The sequence below is a fragment of the Beta vulgaris genome, chromosome 1 (assembly GCF_026745355.1).
Source record: "Beta vulgaris subsp. vulgaris cultivar EL10 chromosome 1, EL10.2, whole genome shotgun sequence".
NCBI lineage: Eukaryota > Viridiplantae > Streptophyta > Magnoliopsida > Caryophyllales > Amaranthaceae > Beta > Beta vulgaris.
In genome coordinates, this window is record NC_079202.1 from 41,198,523 (window position 1) to 41,221,098 (window position 22,576).

The 22,576-nt window shown below is 38.9% G+C and overlaps 1 protein-coding gene across 12 annotated transcripts; it reads right to left on the bottom strand.

Moving 5' to 3' along the window:
- Positions 1 to 4,072: 4,072 nt before the first annotated feature.
- LOC125497052 (pentatricopeptide repeat-containing protein At3g26540-like) lies at positions 4,073 to 6,937 on the bottom strand. 12 transcript variants are annotated; one of them, XR_008968613.1, is made up of 4 exons: positions 6,693 to 6,934; positions 5,635 to 5,913; positions 5,372 to 5,512; positions 4,073 to 4,288 (listed from the first exon to the last, which is right to left on the bottom strand). XR_008968613.1 is itself a non-coding variant. In XM_057393473.1 (4 exons), the coding sequence occupies exons 1-4, from the start codon at positions 6,743 to 6,745 to the stop codon at positions 5,442 to 5,444; spliced, it is 288 nt and encodes a 95-aa protein (XP_057249456.1). In that variant the 5' UTR covers positions 6,746 to 6,934; the 3' UTR covers positions 4,073 to 5,441. The 12 variants fall into 12 exon arrangements, 4 of the variants coding, with proteins under 4 accessions (XP_057249456.1, XP_048499375.1, XP_057249454.1 ...); XM_057393473.1 differs by having other exon boundaries at positions 4,073 to 5,512; positions 5,635 to 5,728; positions 5,844 to 5,913; XR_008968615.1 differs by having other exon boundaries at positions 4,073 to 5,728; positions 5,844 to 5,981; positions 6,083 to 6,934.
- Positions 6,938 to 22,576: the final 15,639 nt, after the last annotated feature.

Sequence of the window (22,576 nt, forward strand, 5' to 3'; positions counted from 1 at the left end):
ACTCATTTAACCCCAAATTTTCTTTGAACATGATTATATGAGATATAATATAACTAGTGTGTAGACTTTTAGGGTTGCATTTGATTTTGATTGAATTTCGGGAAGGTATATGTCATTTTTAGAAGTACTAACTACGGTAAAAAGATTGAATTCTTATATATGTGTTTATTCCTTACTTGTTTTGCAAGGTTTATGCGAATTCCACACCACGTTTGAGGAACTTCACCAAAGAAGAAATTGATGAAGTTCGGGATAAGTTGGCGTCCCACATTACCGATGATTGCATAGGATGAGATTTAGCTCGAATGTACTATTTCTATCAATCCTATGTACACTTTTTACATTATTAAATATATTTGATGTTAATTATTACCTTTCTCCACTTGTCACATATTATCGTATTGCAATTTGCAATTTTTTTTTGTCCAAGGGAGGTTTTGGGTGGGGTGTGGTGGGGGCTGCTGGGCAGTGGGGGCTGGGAGGGGGCAGTGGGGGGTTGGGGCTGGGAGTGGGCAGTGAGGTGTGGGGTGGGGGCTGCTGGGCAGTGGGGGTTGGGGGCTGGGGCTGCTGGGCAGTGGAAGGTGGGGTGGGGTGGTGGTGGGGTGGGGTGGGGGGCTGCTGGGCAGTGGGGAGGGGGGCAGTAGGGGGGGATGGGAGGGAGGCAGTGGGGGTGGGAGGGTGGGCAGTGGGGGTGTGAGGGGTGGGCAGGGGTGGGTGTGATGGTGGGAGGGGTGGGCAGGGGTGGGCTGCTGCGATGCTGGTGTAGGAGCAAATAATGCAGGGGAAAAAAAAAACAGTCAGTGAAGCGCTGTGCGAGTTTCCACTAGCGCAACCCTGAAGGGCTGCGCTAGTTAGAACTAGCGCAACCCTTCTTTCATAGAAGGGCTACGCTAGTTCCAACTAGCGCAACCCTTCTTCTTAGCATGGCTCCTGGAGCCAGCAGCCCCTCAAGCTTAGAAGGGTTGCGCTTGTTGAAAAGGCGCAGCCCTTCAAAGCTTAAAGGGCTGCGCTAGTTAAAAAGGCGCAGCCCTTCAAGCTTAGAAGGGCTGCGTTTTTTAGTTAAAAGCGCAGCCCTTCGTTGTGAAGGGCTGCGCTTGACTAGCGCAGCCCTACTTGAAAAGTGAAGGGCTGCTATTGAAAGGGCTGATGTCAAAAAGCGCAGCCCTACATGCCATTTTCAGCGCAGCCCTTCTGCATTTTTCCACTAGTGAACGATCTCCCCAGATACCGTAGTGCCCCCCCCCCCCCCGAATCTCCTGTAGTCTCGGTGAAGGAAGAGAGCAGCAAAGTTAATTCGGGCTCTATGGTGGGCCCTGTTAGTGGCCAACCAAAGAACCAGCAGCTCGTCCTTCCTCAACTGCCCGACTTCCTGTTTAGGAAAGATGGTGTAAACCAACATCCTATGGAAGTAACGGAGAGCAAGATGGATGATCTCTGACGCTTTGGACGAGTTCGTCCGAAACGGAGTCGTGTCGTTGGTGATCTTAGCCCATATTCCTGCTCATTGTACCCCTGCCAGATGGTGCCCAAAGCGGCATTTCAAGGGGCACTAGAATCCATCCCAAATGCCTCACAGAATTCGTCAAAAGAGAGTGTTCTAACTTGATTAAACATACGAAACTGAATAGTTAGAACACCCGTGTCCGCCTCCCTACTTATGTTCAACGTACTCTAGAATTCGAGAGTAAGTTGATCATAAGTAGGTTCACTGACGGCAAGGAAGTCCGATAGCCCTACATTACGTGCCATCTCCCTTATCATCGATTCGATGTTAAGGTAGAAGTAGGTAGTGTAGTCATATCAGAAAGTTGTGTAAAATTTGTTGTTGAGCCGCATTGGGAAGTTTCAGAGCATAGAGGGGAGGGGGATTAGAGCTAGACGAGGGTCCTTGTGAAGAGGACCCGGTCTTTGCTCTCTTAGACCGAGAGGAGCCTTCACCACTATTTCTTCCCATGGTGGTAAAAATTTTGGTTTTTCAAACGGGGAAGGTTAAGTGACGATCAGCTGCAACGACACACCACAAAACTGACTCTTCACACAAAGAAACACACCAAAGGGAAAATCAACCACACAAAAAAACACACAAAAAGGAAAATCAAACCACACAAAGAAACACACAAAAAAGAAAATCAAAAGGAAAGAAAAAACTAATCCTAGAATCTACCAGCTAGCCAATCCACAATCAATAGCAACCAAGTTGCTAACAAGCAAAAATGTAACCACTCACAAAGGGACTTTCAAGACAAATTCACCAAACCAACCACAAATAGTGCACAAGAATCAACAACACCTAACAATTCATGCAATTTATTTCACAAAAAATCAGAATATTATGAAATTATCACAAACATCATAAAATTACACTTGTTCACCACAACATCAAACACAAATATGAGCAAAGTTCATGAATAATCAAAAATTTATGGAAAACAAGCATGCAATCTAAAAGAAAACACACTAGAAGTCCAAATTACTAGATTATTGATGAAAAATCAAGGATGAGAAGAGAGTTACCAACATGGAGATGAAAATTCCCAAATTTGAAACCCTAGAAATTCAAAACCTTGCAAAACCCCAAATTTTGTGCTCTTGAATGTTGTAGAGAGGAAGGTGATGAAGTTTCCGGTGAGAATGACTGTCGAAAGTTGCCGGAAAAGAGTGGTGGTGGCCGGATCTAGAGAGAAGGAAGAGAGAGAAAGTGAGTGAGAGTGAGAGATTTTTCGAAAATATGAGGGATGGAGAAGTGAGGCCCGAAAAATTAGAGAGAAAACTCGAATTTTGCCCAGCCCGTGGTTTGGTGCGGGCGCACCTCGTCCATGTGCGGGCGCACCAAACGAAAAAAAAGTTTCAGAAGACGTTGGTGCGGGCGCACCATGAACAGGTGCGGGCGCACCAGACCCTTCTGTTTTTTCTCGAAAAATTCTGAAGGATCTGGTGCGGGCGCACCAACTTTGTTTCTAAATTTTTTTTAAAAAAAGGTGCGGGCGCACCTTGACTAGGTGCGGGAGCACCTTCGTCTTCTGTTTTTTCTCAAAAACGTTTTCAAAATCTGGTGCGGGCGCACCTTGTGGAGGTGCGGGCGCACCAAATTTATTTTTTCGAAATTTTCCAAAGGTGCGGACGCACCTTTAGGAGGTGCGGGAGCACCTACCTCTTCTGTTTTTTTCTGAAAAATTTTTGTAGCAGGTGCGGGCGCACCACAGAGAGGTGCGGGCGCACCATTCAAAGTGTTCGAAAATCATTCTTCTTCAATCACTCCTTTTTCACTCCATTTTTCATAAAACCCATAAGTCCCAAAGTAGCTCTCACGGCCAACTGATCGATCAACAGTCTAACTAACAATCAAAAGAAAAATAAAAGAAAGGGAAGAAAAGAAATGGATTGCCTCCCGTGTAGCGCTTGTTTTCAGTCATTAGTTAGACTCAAAAGGATACGTCCATCATAAGAGTTGCTCAGGTGAGCGAAGAATCAAACTACCAATGGAACCAACGGCATGAGAATCATGATAGAGCTTCAATCTTTGACCGTTCACCAAAAATGGACCGTTCTCACCCATAACCTCATAAGCCCCATATGGAGTACACAACAAGAATGTCACCCTTTTCCGTCCGCCAAAATCAGACGCTAAAAACGCGGGATCGGACGCTAAAGTTATTAGCGTCTGTCAACGGACGCTAAAAGACTGATGCAAAACCCCTAGTCGCTAATTCTTCGATTAGCGTCCGCTAAACGGACGCTAAAAGTTTAGCGTCCGAATTTTCAAATTTAGCATCCGACTTTAAGGTCGGACGCTAATTAGCATCCGACTTTAAGGTCGGACGCTAATTAGCATCCGACTTTAAGGTCGGACGCTAATTAGCATCCGCCTCTAAAGTCGGATGCTAATTAGCGTCCGACCTCAAAGTCGGATGCTAAATTTGAAAATTCGGACGGTAATTCTCTTTTTTTTTTTTTCAAATGTAATGTTTCAAGCTTGTATTTGTATGGTGCAATGTTGAGACTTTTTAGTAACCACTTTTCCTTGGTTATTGTGTTGGGTCAAACTTGTCACTATATAATATAATAATGCAAATTTAGAGGAAAAATTATAATTATTATTATATGTAATAAAAGTAATTACAATATAAATAGAAATGATAAATCAAATCTGTGAATAATTTACAACCTTACTTAAATAAATAATAACAAAAAATCTATCTAATACATTAGAAAGAATTCATTTCTTCTTCAATATACAAATTTTCAATCTTCAACCTTTCCAAAGTCATCCTATCAAACCCAAACAAACCTGCAAAAGAAAAAAAAATCACAATTAGTACACTATTTACTATACTAAAGTCATAAATATCCTCACATACTATTTCAACATGCTCAAATACAGAAATAGTTCATTATGTTGTATACAGAAATATAGATGCTAAAATACAGAAATATATATTAACAAAAATATAGATACTACCTAATTAGATGATAAAACATGCTCAAATGTTCAACACTAGAAATTGAAGGGATTCAGTCAGCCAACAATACACACCAACAGATTCAGCCAGATGATCTATACTAAACGAAAAACAGCAAAAATATAATTTTCATTCTAGTTCCCAGCATTACTTGTTTTTTGTTGGATATGCTTAAATATAATTCACGAGATTCCCTTCCCTTGCATAAGTTTTGCCACTGATATAGTTTTCATTCTAGTTCCCAGCATTACTTGTTTCAGAGGTACTTCCATATCTAATTACATTCCTAAAATAAACCATGGAAAAGAACAACTAGACCCAAAAGTCTACACCAATAAAGAAAAAGTTTGCAAAATGAAGAACTGCTGATCTTATAGATATATGACTTGAGAAAAACTCAAAGCAGAAGATTATGTTATAACTAGAAAAGTCATAAGTTTAATATATCATACTAATCATGTGATAACTCCTGATAATGACAAAATCAGTAGCTTTCTATATGTTCTGAGATATATCCTAGATCACTACCTTCATTTGATGTCAAGACGTCATCGGCCATACTTAATACGCAACAAAATCATTATCACGAACACACAGACTGAGGTCCATGGACCAAAAGCAAAAGGGTACCTTAAGAACTAAGTGGATTGGATGGCTAACTTGAAACTTTCTTTCATTACCTCAAACATGTGTAGTAAGTAGTAAGTTCGCGGCAGATTACAATTTAAAAGTGAGTGTTTACAGTTTACATTTCATCAGTGACATCATATAGCTTAATATTTCTCCCTTCTATCTCATCGCAAGCAAAGAATAGACAGTAAACATTCAAAATGCATAGTCTTACATAAGTCCCACTAAAATGACTTACTACAGAATTTAGTATTCCTGTGATGATGAGAGGAAGGTCATACCTGATGGCCGTTGTGAATCATAATCTGAGACTTCAGGTACAGTAGGGGTAAGGCTGGAACGGCATCCCAGCTACCCATATTTATCAGACTCATAACTATGCCGGTAGATGTAAGCATGAACTTCTTTGCCTAAGTCTATATCTGAGAGTGAAGCATACACATTTAAGACTAGCATAAGAGTTACGACATCAGCATCATTAGCAACCTGGCGCATCATGTAAATAAAACTTAGGGCCTCCTCCAATTGGCCAAAACGTACATACCCTGCCAGCATTGCATTCCAAGAGATGATGCTTCGCTCAGGCATTTTATCAAAAAGTTCTTGAGCTTCTTTAAGTCTTCCTGCCATAGCATATCCTGATAAAATAGAAGTCCAAGAAAGTAAATCTTTATCATTAAGCTGATCAAATATCTTCTGGGCATTCGTGACATCATTGAATTTCACATACACATCAAATAGAGAGGTACCAACTTTCGCGTCATCTTCATAACCACACTTAATCACAACACCATGTATCTGAATTCCCTCTAATAAAGCCTGCCTAGCAGAACAAGCAACAAGAGCATTTGAGAAGGTAAATTTCAATGGCTTTACACCTGCTTGAATAGTCTAAAAAAACATTCCACGATATATATCAACCAGAGCACTTGCTAAAATCACATTACCACTAAATCCTCCCAAATGTAACATCACTGGGAGAAAAATCAGACCTAGTCATATTCAAAAAGAGCGATAAAGTCTCATTCGACGACCCTCCTTGCGCATACGCAGAGATCATGGCATTCCAGCTGCCTCCATCTCTGTGAGGCATTTCATCGAACAGTTCACGGGCATCACGCAAACACTGGCATTTGCCATAAGTCTCGATCGCACGGTTAAGCAAAAACGTGGGTGGGGGATCAAGACTTTCACAAAGACAGTCTAAAATCCTTGTAAATTTCATCAAATTCACTAAAAATGCTATAATTTTAAGGACTTCAATTAGATCATACAGATTATAGAAAACATCTACACACAAATTTCAACATACAACAAATCAGAACTTTTGAAAAACATCATTCTGAAACGTAAATCATTAGATCTGGCATTCATTATATCAAAATACCATAGACACCAGATCTGCATACATGTTCTACCAAACTGCGAATGCTTAAAAAAATAATATGACACCAGATCTGCATACAAATACCATATATTTACATGTTCTACCAAAATGCGATATCAAAATCAACGAATTCAACCAAATCAAAACAATATAACATCAACTTTTCGGAATATAGAAATATTAAAAATGAAAGATCGAAAAAACAAGAGAGATACCTGAATACCGTGCTCAAGACAGTAAAGCTCCCAGCAGGCATTTCAATCCTCATTTTGGCTAAAGAATTTGACTAGATCTGAAACGAAGAAAGAATGTTGAATAGGAGAGAGAAAAAGAGCAGAAATGAAGAAGAAATCGAAGGCGTCTACGCCTTCTTTGAAGAACAAGAGAGAGAAAGAGTAGAGCGAAGAAGAAGGGTTTTTGCGTTTGTGGGAGAAATGAGGAAGGTACTGGACGGTTTGGTTTGGTCGATTGGTTTTGGTAAGACCAATAAATTAGCGTCTGCCAAACGGACGCTAATTTACTTAACGGACGCTAATTAGCGTCCGTTTACAAAAACGGACGCTAATTAGCGTCTGTTTACAAGAACGGACGCTAAAAAAGAGAAAGCAGACGCTAATATACGTCTGTCATATATCAGACGCTAATTTAGAATTTACCGTCCACATATACTATCGGACGCTAAAGTTAGACGCTAAAAAGGCGGATTCTTGTTGTGGTAGTTTTCAGCACGGAGAATGGACCCGACTATTTGGACATTAACTTTCTGGGGAAGAGCTTTAGTCTTGAGTTGAACAATAAGACTTTGTCCCCAACCCGGAATTCTCGTTGTTGAATCCGGTGATCATGCCATTTCTTCGTTTGCTCTTTGTATAGTCTAGAACTCTCATAAGCGTCGAAACGAAGTTCTTCAAGTTCTACTAACCTTTCCTTTCGAGCTTCTCCATCCAAGTGAAGGTCCACGTTGAGCTCTTTAATTGCCCATCAAGCCTTGTGCTCTAGTTCAACCGGAAAATGACATGCTTTGCCATACACAAGGCGATAGGGAGTGGTGCCTATAGGCGTCTTGAAAGCCGTGCGAAGAGCCCAAAGAGTATCATCAAGCTTTAAAGACCAATCCTTTCGTGTCTTATTGACCACTCTCTCCAGGACGTTCTTAACTTCTCGATTCGAGACCTCAACTTGGCCTTGGGTTTGGGGGTGATAAGGAAGACCGACTTTGTTATTCACCCCGTATATCTTCAACAGAGCTTCTAATTGCTTTTTGGCGAAGTGTGAACCGCCATCACTGATCAACACACGGGGCACTCCAAATCGGGGGAATATGATCTTCTTCAAGAGCTTGGTCACTACCTTATGGTCATTGGTAGGAGAGGCAATGTCTTCAACCCATTTTGTCACGTAGTTGACCGCAACAAGAATGTACACATTGCCACATGAAGGAACGAAGGGACCCATGAAGTCGACTCCCCATACATCAAACGGCTCAACCTCAATAATGTTTTGTTGAGGCATCTCATGTCTCTTTGTGATGCCACCACTCCTTTGACATCTATCACAAGCCAACACAAATTCCCGAGCATCCTTTTGCAATGTCGGCAAAACATACCACACTGGAGCACCTTAGCAACAGTTTTGCCTGCTCCACCGTGCCCTCCACATGCCAAAGTATGGCAATGATGCAAAATTGAGGTCATCTCATGATTAGGCACACACCTCCTAAACACTCCATCAGCACACTTCTTAAAAAGGAGCGGGTCATCCCAGTAGAACCTCGAAACTTCTTTAAAAACCGCTTCCTTTGTTGGGAATAAAACCATGAGGCTCAATCCCACAAGCCAAATAATTGCCTATCAGCGAACCATGGAACTCATTATTCAGAATGGCAACAATGCTTCTTCTCTCAAATCTTCCTCGATAGGAATCTCTCCAGATTAGAGTTATCAAGAGGGAGGCGAGAAAGATGGTCAGCTACCACATTCTCCGTCCCCTTCTTCTCTTTCATCTCAAAATCAAACTCCTGAAGAAGCAACACCCACCTAATGAGCCAGGCTTGCATCCTTCTTACTCATCAAATACCGGACCGCAGAATGATCCGTATACACCACGCCTTATTACATGTCAAGTAGGAACGGAACTTGTCAAATGCAAAGACACGCCAACATTTCCTTCTCCGTAGTTGCATAGTTCCGTTGAGCATCATCCAGAGTCCTACTTGCATAGGCTATCACATGAAGCCTCCCTTCCTTGCGTTGCCCAAGAACAACTCCACTGAAAAGTCACTAGCATCGCACATTAGTTCAAAAGGCAAGCTCCAATCCGGAGCTTGCACAATGGGGAGAAGTAAGCGTTTTTAAGAGTTTCAAAAGCCTTAGTACAAGACTCATCAAACTCAAAATCAACATCTTTTTGAAGTAGATTCGTCAATGGTTTGGCTATTTGAGAGAAATCCTTGATGAAACGCCGGTAAAAACCAGCATGTCCAAGGAAAGCACGAACTCCCGTCACCGAGTTCGGTGGCGGAAGCTTCTCAATAACCAAACCTTTGCCGGATCTACCTCAATACCCTTTTTCGACACTTTATGCCCAAGACAATGCCTTCCTCGACCATAAAGTGACACTTCTCCCAATTCAGATCGAGGTTCGTCTCTTGACACCTTTTTAACACACATTCAAGATTAACCAGACATGTGTCAAAAGACGAACCACAACCTAAAGTCGTCCATGAACACCTCAATGGAATCTTCTAGCATGTCAGAGAAGATTGTTGTCATACACCTTTGAAAAGTGGCTGGGGGCATTACATAAACCAAAGGACATCCTTCGATATGCAAATGTCCCATACGGACAAGTAAAGGTGGTTTTCTCTTGGTCATCCGGATGAATGGGGATTTGAAAGAATCCGGAATAACCATCGAGAAAACAGAAGTGTGAATGACGAGCAAGCCTCTCCAACATTTGGTCAATGAAGGGAAGGGGGAAATGATCTTTGCGAGTGGATTTGTTCAGTTTTCTGTAATCAATACAGACTCTCCACCCAGTGACGGTCCTAGTCGAGATTGTTTCTCCTTTCTCATTCTCAACTATAGTCATGCCTCCTTTTTTGGAACCACGTGAATCGGGATCACCCACTTGCTATCTGAGATAGCGTAGATGATTCCCGCGTCATGCAGTTTCATGATCTCCTTTTTCACAACCTCTTTGAGGTTGGGATTGAGCCTTCTCTGATGCTCGATGGAGGAGGCATTACTATCGATGAGATGGATACGATGCATAGCAAGATAAGGGCTTATCCCCTTAAGGTCATCAATCGAATACCCAATGACATCTTTATATTTTTGTAAAATTTCAATCAGTTTGGATATAGAGATGTCATCAAGACTCGAATTGACAATAACATGATAAGTGCATGCATCATCAAGAAAAACATATTTAAGGAGGAGGGAAGGGGTTGAACTCTACCTTGAGAGGAGCTAGAACACTCCTCTTTGTCATGGATGATGTAGCTAGAACCTCAAACGCCTCATCTTGTGTCTCCTCTTCCATGTCCAAGCTAAGGTGTCGGTAAGAGTAGCATACAACTCATCCTCAGTATTAACCAAACTCATGGCATCCTCTATCTCATCTTCCACTAGGCTTACCCGGAAAATTCTCTCCATCATAGGTCTCTTCAATGTCTTAGAGAACTCAAACACCATCCGCTCATTAGCTACCTCAACCGTGATTGTATCGTTTTTGCAGTTTATCATGGCACCCAATGTCTTTAGAGCTTCTCTTCCCAGAATAAGAGGAGTCTCAGGATCTTCCTCCATATCCATTACCACAAAGTCGCATGGTACAAACACATGCCCAACTTGAATCGGTATATCCTCCAACTCACCACAGGGGGCTCTCTAAGTGCGGTCCGCCAATTGAATCGTTTTGCGCGTAGGATGAAGAGGAAATTTTAGGTACTTTTCAATAGAAAGGGGCATCAAATTGACACTCGCTCCTAGATCGGCCAGTGCAACCTTAGGCTCTAAATCACCTATCTTCACCGGCAAGGTGAAACTCCCGGGATCTCTTTGCTTCTTGGGAATAGTTCATTGCACAAGAGCACTCACTTGGTAAGGTAGGGAGATAAGCTTATCTTCAAGTTTCCGCTTGTTGGAGAGAATCTCTTTCAAGAACTTAGCATAAGCCGGCATTTGAGACATAGCCTCAAGGAATGGGATGTTAATTTGCAGGCTCTTCATCACATTGACAAATTTAGTGAACTTGTCACTCAGCTTTCTCTCCACCAACCTTTGAGGGTAGGGAACCGGAGGCACATATGTCTTGGTTGGTGGGGGTGATCGCAATGAAGTTTTGTCACCAACTTGGACTTGTGGCTCATCTTTTTCCACAACTTCTTCTTTCTCAGTTTCCTCAACTTCGTCCTCCTTCTCAACAACTACCTCTACTTCTTCTTCTTTCTCTAACTCCCAATTCGGCATCTTAGGACCCTCATAGCTTGTTCCCGACCTCAAATGAATGGCTTTGGCTTGATGGAGGTTGGGGGTTGAGGGATTATTCTCGGCTACTTGGGAGATTTGGGTTTCAAGCATTTTGTTGTGGGCTTGTAGCTCTTGAAACCTTTGCTCATGGTTTTGGAGAATTTGGTTCATGGATTGGAGTTGTTGGAGAATTTGGAGAGAGGTTGGATCGGAGATGGTTAGGTTCGGGATTTTGTTTGGGGAATGGAGAGGATTGGAGGGAGGTTTTGGGTTGTTGGCCTTTGATGTGGAGCTTGGTAAGTGTTGGACCCTTGTGAGGAGGAACCACCTTGGTTATAGTTTTTGGTTATACCCTTGCGCAAACCCTTGGTTGTGAGCTTGGTTGTACCCTTGTTGAGGTTGATTCCATCCTTGTTGAGGTTGGTTGAATCCTTGGGTGTAGTTTTGTTGAGGTTGTCTCCAACCTCCTTGTTGATTTTCCTATACCCTTGGTTTCCTTGATACCTATCTCCTCTTGAATTTATGCCGCCACATGCTCGAATGGGTACCTCCACAATAAGAAGTATCATGGTTAGTACCACCACAAATATCACAAGAAAAAGAGTTTACCTGTGAAGGATAGATGAGGCAAGATTGATCTTGAGAGCTTCTTGTCGAGTTGGTCCATCTTGGCTTGAATTTGATCCATGGGGTCTAATTCAAACTTTCCGCTCTTCTTGGTTGAGCACCTCTTCGTCTTCCACCCCATGAGTAGTCTCTTGATCACTTCCTCAATAGTGGACTCAATGTTTCTTGCGGGATCTTAGAAAGTTGACCTCCCGCCCCAGCATCAAGGTTGGCCCGTGATATAGGATCAAGACCATCATAGAAAAATCGCATGAGGAGGTTTTTATTGAACTCGTGGTGAGGGCATGAACGGATCTGAACCGCTCCCAAGCTTGTGCAAGTGTCTCATCTTTCTCTTGCTCAAATGAGGAAATCTTCCTCCTTATGTCTGCAGTCTTCCACTTCGGGAAGTATTTCTTCAAGAAAGCCATGGTGAGTTGTTCCCATGTAGTGAGGGAGTTGGCAGGCAAGCTCTTGAGCCATGACTTTGCCTTTCCGGTAAGAGAGGACCGGAACAAATGTATCTTAATGTAATCAGGGGAGATATAATTTGTCGTTATCATAGCACAGATCTCAAGAAACCTGTCAAGGTGGTCAAGAGGATCTTCATCCGAACCCCCCACAAAATTGTTCTGCTTTCACCATCCGAGTATACTAGGGGTGAATGCTGAAATTTGTAGTGGTGGTGGGGAGTCGAATTCCACCTTGAAGAACATAGGAACCCGAATTTCCGAAATCCCTAAACAGTTGTGGATTTATTTCACCCATTTCTACTTCAACTTCACTTGATGTACTTGAGATTGGTGAAGATGGCTTGGAACCCAAAGTCAAGTTTTCCAAATTCTTCCGAAGCTTTTGCAATGTACGACCGATTTCAGGATCTAAAGGCAATGTGGGTGAACCGTGAGCTCTTTTTCTCATTTAACACAACAAAGCTAAGCAGAGGATTAGCAAATAACAACCACAGTCAAAAAGAAAATAAAAGAAAAATCAACTAAGCAAACTAAACTAAAATAAACTTCAATCAATATATAGCACAATTTCCCCGGCAACGGCGCCATTTTGATAAGAGGTTTTTAGTGTGTCGTTAAGGCACCAAAAACCGCTTTCCAAACAACATTTATACGTCCTAACAAGCAATTACTAAGAGAATAGTAAGGGCAAGTCAAGGGTCGATCCACAGGAAAAAAAAGGATTGGTTAAAGTCTATCAAGTCCATACTACCTAATTGAAAGGTATGTGGGGGTTTGAAAGAGGTTTGGTAACAATTAAGACTAACTAATAACAAGAACAAGCAAATATCAAGAGTTTAAATATCAAATAAAAGACACTAGAGTTAAGGTTACCAGTATGAATAAGAACGGATAATGATTGTTAATGCGATTGTGATGCAACGAAGACGATTATGCAAGGTTTAGTTTTCCTCTAAAATACTCGAGTCCCTTCTCGAATGGTCCTTAAGAGTATTCGGTTAATCAATCAACTAAATCCTCTCTCGAATGGTCTTTAGTTCATCGATTAAGAAATTCAATAAGTTCGGAAACCCCCTAATGACGGATCCCCTTGATTTCTACCCAATATCTTGCCTTAGAAATTAAGTTGATTCTTGGGGACGATAAAAGAGTTCAAAATTCGATTTAAGAACATTTGAAATCAAAATACCAAAGTATAAATGTGATCAATATCTATCCTAAGGTCTCAAAACACCAAGATCAATGCATAAACTTCTTTAAACGTCACAATCACATCAACAACACATTTAAAACCCTAATTCATACTTTCACCCTAACCCTAGATGTGAAACTACTCACTAATCATGGAGTTTAAGCAATAAAACTTAAAATCTATGACTAATCTAAGGCTAAACATGATTAATAAATGATTAAACTAATGGAAATCGCAATTATGAAACTAAGAGAATGAAGATCTAGAATAACCAAAAACAAGAACAAAGACGGAAAGAATGAAATAAACACTAAAACTTTGAATTAAATTGAATGAAAATTACCTTGAATGTATTGGAAATCACAAACTATGATTCACAATTCTCAAATCTCAATCAAACTAAAGTGTTTTCTCTCTAATACAAAACCCTAGAATGTTGTGTAAAAAACTAGAATGAAAACGTAAGTCTCAAAATAAAACAAAACTCGTTTAATGAAGCGAAGATTTTTTCCGGACTCACAAGGTGCGGGTGCACCATAGGAAGGTGCGGGCGCACCATGCACAGGTGCGGGCACACCAAATGTCAGGTGCGGCGCACCTGAGTCTTCTGCCTCAGACTGAAATCTCCCGTCAAAATGTGCGGGCGCACCATAAGGAGGTGCGGGCGCACCTGAGTCTTCTGTATTTTTCTCCCAATTTGGCTGAAGGTGCGGGCGCACCAGTTATATGTGCGGGCGCACCTACGTGTGCGGGGAACTCTAGGCGCACCTCATGGTCTCTCACATCCTCTCACTTGTTTCCTTCAGCCATGTCTCACATTACTCGGCCCCAAAAAGGGTCATACCTGCAATAAAAACACGAGAAAACATGGTGAAAGCATATGTGCTAGAAATTCGATCAAAATAGATCGAAAATCTAGCAAAATGTCACTATGATCAAGTGAATGAAGTATAAGAGAGAAGTGAGGAAAAAGAGGGAAGAAAGGGAATAAAGAGGACCAAAACAAGCCTAAAGGAAGTCATAAAGTGCGTTAGAAACGCACTTATCCTTGAGTCATGTAAATTTCTTCATCAAGATCACCATTAGGGAAGGTCGTTTTAACATTCGTTTGATGGACCTCTAAGTTATGAATTGCCGATAAAGCAACCAATGTCCTAATAGTAGCAATATTAGTCACGGGTGAGTAGGTATCAAAAAAGTCATTTCCTTCTTTTTGAGTGAAACCTCTTATAACAAGTCTAGCCTTAAACTTATCAATAGAGCCATCGAATTTTTTTTCTTAGTAAAGATACATTTACAACTTATGGGTTTAGACACTTTAGGAAAATGACATAAGTCCCAAGTATGATTAAACATGATTAAATCTAATTAATTTTTAATTGCCTCTTTCGAAAAACTAACATCTATAGGATTCATAGCTTGACTATTAAGTCTTTGGGTCTTCCTATAAGAGAAACAAAGAAATAACATTTTCATTCAAGTAATCCACATCATAGTCTTCAACAAGAAGAATGATCGAGAATTCTGGTCCATATGTAGTCTCTACTCTAAGACTCTTACTTTTCCTAAGTTGGACTTCTTCCACTACAACAGAAGGAGGATGAACACTAGAACTAGGCAAAGAAACGTCCAAGGGCACATCAACATTTGACTCATGCATATCTGAAGACAACGAGGATTTTAATGGGATAGTTTGCTCAAAGAAAATTGCATCCGTAGATTCACATATAGAATGATCACTCAAAAGCATGAATTTATGATTCTATATGTGGCACTATTATGAGCATAACCAATAAACACACAATCAAAACAAATTTGACCCAATATTGGTTTTCTTAAAATATAGAAAAACAACTTTAGCTAAGCACCCCCACACTTTAATTTTATAATACTCATGTTAGGACTATAACCCTTCCAAAGCTCATAGGGTGTCTTATCCAACTTCTTATGGGGAAGTCTATTGAGTACATAACAAGCTGATAGAACCACCTCTTGCCACATATTGCTAGGTAATACAGAACTTAGAAGCATGGCATTCATAGGCTCCTTTAAAGATTTATTTTTCCTTTCGACAATACCATTTTGTTGTGGGGGTGTAAGGGGAATTTAGCTCTTGGATGATTCCATTGGTTTTACAAAATTCTTGTAAAGACGATTTTCCATATTCACCATCTCTATCGTTTCTAACCCTTTTAATTTTAAGGTCATGTTGATTTTCAACCTCGGGTTGATACTTTAAAAATGCACCTTTTACCTCATCCTTAGTTTTCAAAAGTAGTAAACCTTGAAAAACCATCAACAAAATTTATGCAATAAAATTTTCCCCCTGTACTAGTAGTGCAATTTTCAAAGTCCGCTAAATCCGAGTGAATCAACTCTAACAATTCGGTACTTCTGGTTACCACTTGCTTAAATGGTTTCTTAGTATGTTTGGCTTCAACACAAATGGGACATTTAGAGGCTTGTCAATTTGGTCAAAAGAGATTAAGTTCATCTTTTAACCTTTTCATGTAAGAAATATTTAAATGTCTTAATCAATTGTGCCAAACATCCATATACTCAACAATATAAACAAAAGAAAAAGTATTTTTATTATTGTTCAAAACATTCTACACAAACAATCCTTCACTAAGGTAACATTTCCCAACAAAGTCTCTATTATTTGAGATACCAATCTTGTCTGCCTCAAAGACAAGCTTTAAGCCAGCTTTATTGAGAAGGGTAGCCAAAACAAGATTCCTCCTTGGGGGGGGGGATACAAGGCATTCTTCAAAGACAAAGTTTTTCCGAAAGTAAGTTTAAGGTGGATCTTCCATTTGCCAAGAACTCCTGTGGTGCTATTATTTTACATGTAAACATGGTATCTCTTTTGGTAGCATTCTCAATGCCCATCATGATCGCCTTGTTAGCACAAAAATGTCTTGACGATCCCATATCCAAAATCCATTCCACCTTATTCTCCAACAAGTTGGCTTCAACCACTACTACAGCTATCACATCATTCTTTTCCTTTCCTTTGAACCTGTTCCTAGCCATAGAAGTACTAGATTCAACCAAGTTATCTTTAGAAGAATTCAAAAAGAGAAAGATTTAAACTTATCTTTCAGGCGGTGTGCCTCTTCTGTCCTGATGTGACCAATGATGAGCTCTTGAAGGTTCATGTCCTTCTTCTTCTTGGTCAATGCATCAACCGCTTTCTTGACATCCTCCGCCGAAAGGGAGGGATCGGGTGCTACATCCTTACTTGCTTCGATCACATCCTCAAACAACACATAGTAAATTTCAAGTTGTTCAAAGAAGATCAACAATTTTTGTGATCATCCCTTGTAGTTCTTGCAATCAAGAGGCTCCAACTTAGAGATGTAGGGAAAAGTCTTGTTCAACATTGGGTTAGCCATAACAATATGCATAATCTCGTTTTCAAATTGTTGTAAATAAGTGTTTTCAAGGCTAAATGTAGAGTACAAGAGAACAATCAAAAAATATGAAATTTGTTGTGCCAATGGTAAACAAACCACTCTCTTAAAAACGAGATTCGGTGCAATTAGGGTCCACAATTGCATTCACTTATTCATTCTCTAAAGTTTACACAACTCTAATACACAACACCACTCTTGAGTGTGAGATGGAGTTACTAGAACTTATGCCCAAAAGAGAGGAAAGGAAGAGGAAGATAAGAGAGTGATGTGTATGTTTTACAAATCAGAAAAATGGTATTTATAGCAATAAAGGAAGAGATAAGCCACCCAAATAAATTGAAGGGATCGAAGTAATCTAATTATTTTACTCAATTCAATTAAACTCATGATGATGAAGGATTCATAACCCCCATAATTAAGAGAAGTAATGGACTAACATAAATCAAATAATGATCTTACATAAACAATAATGAAAAGGGGGTTACAAAGAAGGAATCCAAGGGAAAATCAAATCCGGAAACTTTCGTCCTCCCCCTTGACGGCTGAGTTCCGCCTAGTCGGGCACGAGATCATTTTCGCGTCGGTACAACTCCTCGGTCAGGCGAGAGCCGCCCAATCTAGCTCGAGAGCTCTTTTTCGAGCTTTAATTCCAACACACCCACCTACCCCAAACCCTCATATACTCATTTCACTTTCACCCCGTCACAAAACCCCTCAAGTTATCCTCATTAAGATCGCATTTAACTCCCCTCAATAAAAAGAGATACATTTAACATCAACATTCTCTCCATTGGGCGATATCAAAATCTTCTGACAACCATTTAACCCAAATACAAAAGTATACAAATTCAACCCAACTTGGAATCCAAGAACCTTTAAAACCGTCCCACTTGACATGACGAGATCGGCCAAAATGAAGAAGGCTTAATTGACAAACACAAGCAAGAAAACGAATAAAGAGGAAGGGTTATATTACCAAGTAAACCATACACAGTGGTGGATATTGACCAACTATTTTACAAAGGCCGAGTAAACAATTAAAATTTTTACTGTAAAATTTTAACGATGAACACAAAACACTAAAAGAAGCCTATCAAAGTTTAAATATACTATTATTAATGGCTACGAAGAAGTTAATTGTTCTAGATCTCAAACCTTTTAATTTTAAGCAATTTTGGCAGCCAAATTTTCAAGGATTTGAAGAATAATTTATGTGTCTATGGATAGATTTCTAAGAAATTGGAAGAATAGTTTTATATAAAATAAGAGGTGGAATCCTCTCAAAAACAAAAAGGAGGACAATCAATTATCAAATTATTTTTTAAGTCACAACAAAAGTAAAGACGTACGCGTGTTTTATATGATTGTTAGGAATGATTTAAGGGGGAAAATAACTGATTACAGATGAAAAAGGATTTTTTTGTTTTGAAGAAGCAGAATAGAAGATAGTAATAATAGATGGAATTTTTTTTTAGAAAATTAGACAAATAATATAATAAGCCTAACACTTGGGGAAAATAAAGGCATTTATTTTAATATACTAACTAAAAATATATTATATAATTAGTGCTCCATAGCAACACTAATAGAGCATAAGTTGTTTTTAAACAAAAACAAGGACTCATAACATAAAAGACAACTTGGTACAAGATAGATGATGCGCAAAGATCAGTAAAGACATTTAAAAAGCAAGAAGATGATTGATGCGCATTGTTTGTCATCATTATTGCATTGTTTGTTGGCCGTGAGGTTCAAACTTAGAACCTTGAAGTGAAATGCTCCATGTCTCCTATCATTGTGCTAAGATTAATTTCATTTATAATATCGCAGTTGGTTGAGTTTATTTAGTAACCTAAGGGGGGACAGGTCCCGCTCGCCCCACCTATAATCCGCCACTACTTGATACATATTACTACTAACACCAATAAAACTGTCATTTTCAATTATGAAATACTCAACAATAAAGAAAATCTTAGATAAAACAAACAAAAAACTCTCATTAATAGCAAAACGATCATGATTTTCTCTCATGTAATGGTAATTAAAAGTACCCAGAAAAGAAAAATGAGTGCCTCAATTTGAAGGAAGGCAATATGTAACTGGGGGTAGTTGAAATAGAGAAAAAGAAAGAATTTGAATAAGGTAGCAATGGATAGGGTAATTAAAAGGGCATAAAGATTAAAGTTTTTCCATTTTGAGTCTATGCAAAAAGTGAAAATATTGGGTCAGACCGTCTGACCCAATATTCTCGTCAGACGGGTTGAGCCCAATACTATAATATACAACAACGACGGCGGTCGAAGGATTCTCCACCATTCCCACATAAAACCCACCACCACCACCACATTACGAAGCCACTCAGAAACTCTGGAGCTTATCACAGTGCGGAGTTGGGAGATTACGACTCCACTGACGGCGTTGGAGTTTAATGTGGCAGTAGCGTCCAAACAAGTTTTTATAGTCCTGAATAACATGTTCCTCGATATTTTCTCGACCTGCACTTCCTATAGGATAACTGCGATCAAAGTCCGGCGACTTAACAAAGAACTCAACCCCATATTTGTCTGTCACTCGAGGAAATTGATAAGAATCGGGTTTGGGATCAAAGATAAGTTTTACTTGAAAATAAAGGAAAAGGTATGCTACCAAATAATTGATGGTAGTTCTTTTCAAGTTCCAATGTTGTCATGAAACCATTATCCAGAAGAACTCAGCACCAACATGTTACTCAAACTAAGAGAATATTCTGAGGCCAGATTCTGAGGCATGAAAGTGTATGTTCTACCAAGTGCTGGACAAGGTTTTACTGACCTGAGATGATACCTTTGTACTATGGACTAATTATTTAGTTGGTCAAGTCCTGATCGCTGTGCAACCATCATGTTAAGTAGTTATTGCTACAAGAAAATGCTCCAAAGCAGAGGTTAGTTTTCTTTTCAGTTGGACTTTGTTTTCTTTCAGTTGGACTTTGTTTTCTTTCAGTTGGACTTTTGTTTCTTTCAGTTGGACTTTGTTTTCTTTCAGTTGGACTTTGTGTTCTTTCAGCTGGACTTTGTTTTCTTTCAGTTGGACTTTGTTTTCTTTCAGTTGGACTAACTGAAACAAAATGAAGACTAACTGAAGAAAAATGAAGACTACCCGAAAAAGAATAAAGACCAACTGAAACCCAAGTAAAGCACAAAAACCAACTGAAAAACAAAGAAGACTAACTGAAAACAAAATGAAGACTATCTGAAAAAAATGAAGACTACCTGAAAAAAAATGAAGATTACCTGAAAAAAAATTGGAACCACCTGAAAGTCGTCCGACCAAGATTATGGTCGGACGAGTCCGACACAATACGTTCTCATGCAAAAATAGGATTTGACTATTGAGCGATAGCGTGATGGTTTTTTTTAGGAAGAAAGAGAAAGAGAAATAGGGTTTAGAAGTTGTCGGTGCGAGTGAGAGAGAAAGACAGCGACAAGGTGAGTTTTGGGGAGGGTTGGTGTCTGGGGTTCGTTTTGGGAGTGGAAGCAGAGGGGCCGAGGTGGTGGCATGGGAGGGGTTGAAGAGGACATATGAAGAAGAGGAGAGAGGACGGAAGTTTTTGTATCTTATGTTTTCAATTGATATTAAGAAATAAATAAATTAAGCTTTTTAAAAAACATTATAATGTAAAATTCAAACCAAATATATAAATAATTATAAAGAGACACTTGTACTAGTTACCTACAATAACGATTTATTTTGAGCAAATTGGCCAAGCGTTAGCTTATTCTTGACAATTTTTCTTTAGTTTTTGGAGTTAATGATATAGTGTTTATATAGTTTAAGGTCATGTGGTTGTGCTTGTCACTCTTTGTAGTTATTTTTGCAAGTCTTACGGTTTGAGGAACTCAGTAGGTAGGATTTTTTTATTTGAAGGGACTGGGTAGGCATAATTAATTTCAAATTTTGATTTTCCCATTTGTAGATTATTAATCTTTTGTAGGATTCGATTTAAATTTATAGGCTCGTGAATTGACATAGCATTGTGTTTTTATGCACGTACTAGCATTGTGAACTTGTGATTAGGTAAATGAATTATGAAGGTAAAATTAATATATAAGTACTATTTCCAAAACTAAACGACAGAAGACAATTGATAATTAGTCTGGTTTGTCCGGACGATGTCCCGTGTAGTTATAATTATCAAATATATTATTATTCATAAGTTTCATAATTGGTTTTATTAGCTTATCGTAATTTTCAGCGAAAATTGAAAATGAATGTTATTGTGTGATAAGTTGTTTTTTTAAGAAAAAAACTTTCGAGGAATTAAGGGTAAAGATAACAATGTCAATGGAATTGGGGTAAGATATTGTTATTCCCTTAATATAAGTGTTAGAGATCAAAAAAATTTGTCTACGTCTTTATTTTTGCATATATTACAAGGTAAATTATGTTTTGACTTGAAATATTGAACATTGAAATTGTAGTGTTGTGGTGGTTAAACTTTCAAATTTCATTTCAAAGGTCATGGGTTCGGTTCCTAGTAGTTACACATTGTTAATATTTTTTGATTAGATCATAAACCCGTGTTTTAGAAGATTGAGAAGAGTATTACATGGAACATATATGCTATGCGTGCGAAGTCATAATGCTTTCTAGTAATAATTTTCGTCAAAAACTGTTTACAAAAATTGAAAAAGGGGAATTCTAGTTGTTAGTGTTGTGTTTTTTGGTTGCAAACGATGAAGAAGAAGATATTGAAGTGTAATTTGTATTTAGAGTTAGAGATAAATTAGGGATTTTATAATTTGTGTTTTTAGTTACTCTTTTTTTTTTCTTTTCTTCTTTTCGTATTTCTTGTGTCCTTTATATATTGCCTTATATAAGTAGGACATTGACTTAGGCTACGATTATTGCCTCGGAAGTTATGGACCGTCCAATTATTTGTCTTATTTTGAAAATAATGCACTAGCAAATCATATTTATTTTGCATTAAATGTTGCTTCTCTCTTCCATGTTCAATTTTCCATCACCATATATACGTCCTTCAAGCCTCCTTTCAAACATGATTAGGCCATGTGGTGATAAGTACTCCAAGTAACGATTGTGTTTTTATGTGAAAGGGTGACTGACAATTTTATCAAGCTTGCAATTACACCATGTGATGGAAGGACAAATGCAACCCTAAATAATCAGCAATGTAGGGTCACGAATCTGAGGCAGATGTGATATGGATAATGCACTTTGTGGCTGGAATCTTGAATGACATTACTCCATATGAATTCTATGAACAAAGCATCCAATTTGGTTCAAGTACATTTTTGAGTGTCGGTCCCTGTTTGAGATAAAAGAAGAGACATTAAATCTCTGTGGTCATGTCAAATAATGAAAATAAATATTCAATTTTTGTGGTTGGTTACAGAACTTATACTACATCCACACGCTTGTTTCGAGTTTCACTGCATAAACTCTGGTTGGAATACTCATCCACTATTAATTAGGTGTATGACATGGATCGACTATAATGTAGTCGGAGTTAATCTCTAGTAAACCAAATGTGCTATACGTAAATTTATATATATATATTTTTTCTCTTTTGGTAGGCAAGTGATTATTTTAATACTAATAAAATACACAAGAAAATTATTGATATTGCGTAATCAAATCCCTATGTAATTCTCTAATTTTACTATTTTGACCTTTAACACACTATCTATACACTTTGACCATTTTATTATGTTATTTATATGTTAAAAAATTATTACGTGGGATGTTGTTGGATTTGTCTCAATATATATATTTTCAAAGATTAATTTTTTAAGATTTTTTATTTCTACTTAATTAAAGATGTTGATGCTCTAAGATGTGCATTGAAAAATGTGCACAAAGCAAAGGGAGTAGTTTAAGAAACACTTATTTCCTACTTTTATACATGAATTTAGTGTTCTCTCTTCTCAAGACAAC

Excerpts from the sequence above, each read along its gene's own strand:
- LOC125497052 (XM_048643396.2), bottom strand. The coding sequence starts at position 6,745 with ATGAGGATTGAAATGCCTGCTGGGAGCTTTACTGTCTTGAGCACGGTA. Across the intron at positions 5,914-6,692 it reads GTCTTGAGCACGGTATTCAG|GCAGGCTTTATTAGAGGGAA; the intron begins GTATCTCTCTTG and ends TTGTTCTGCTAG.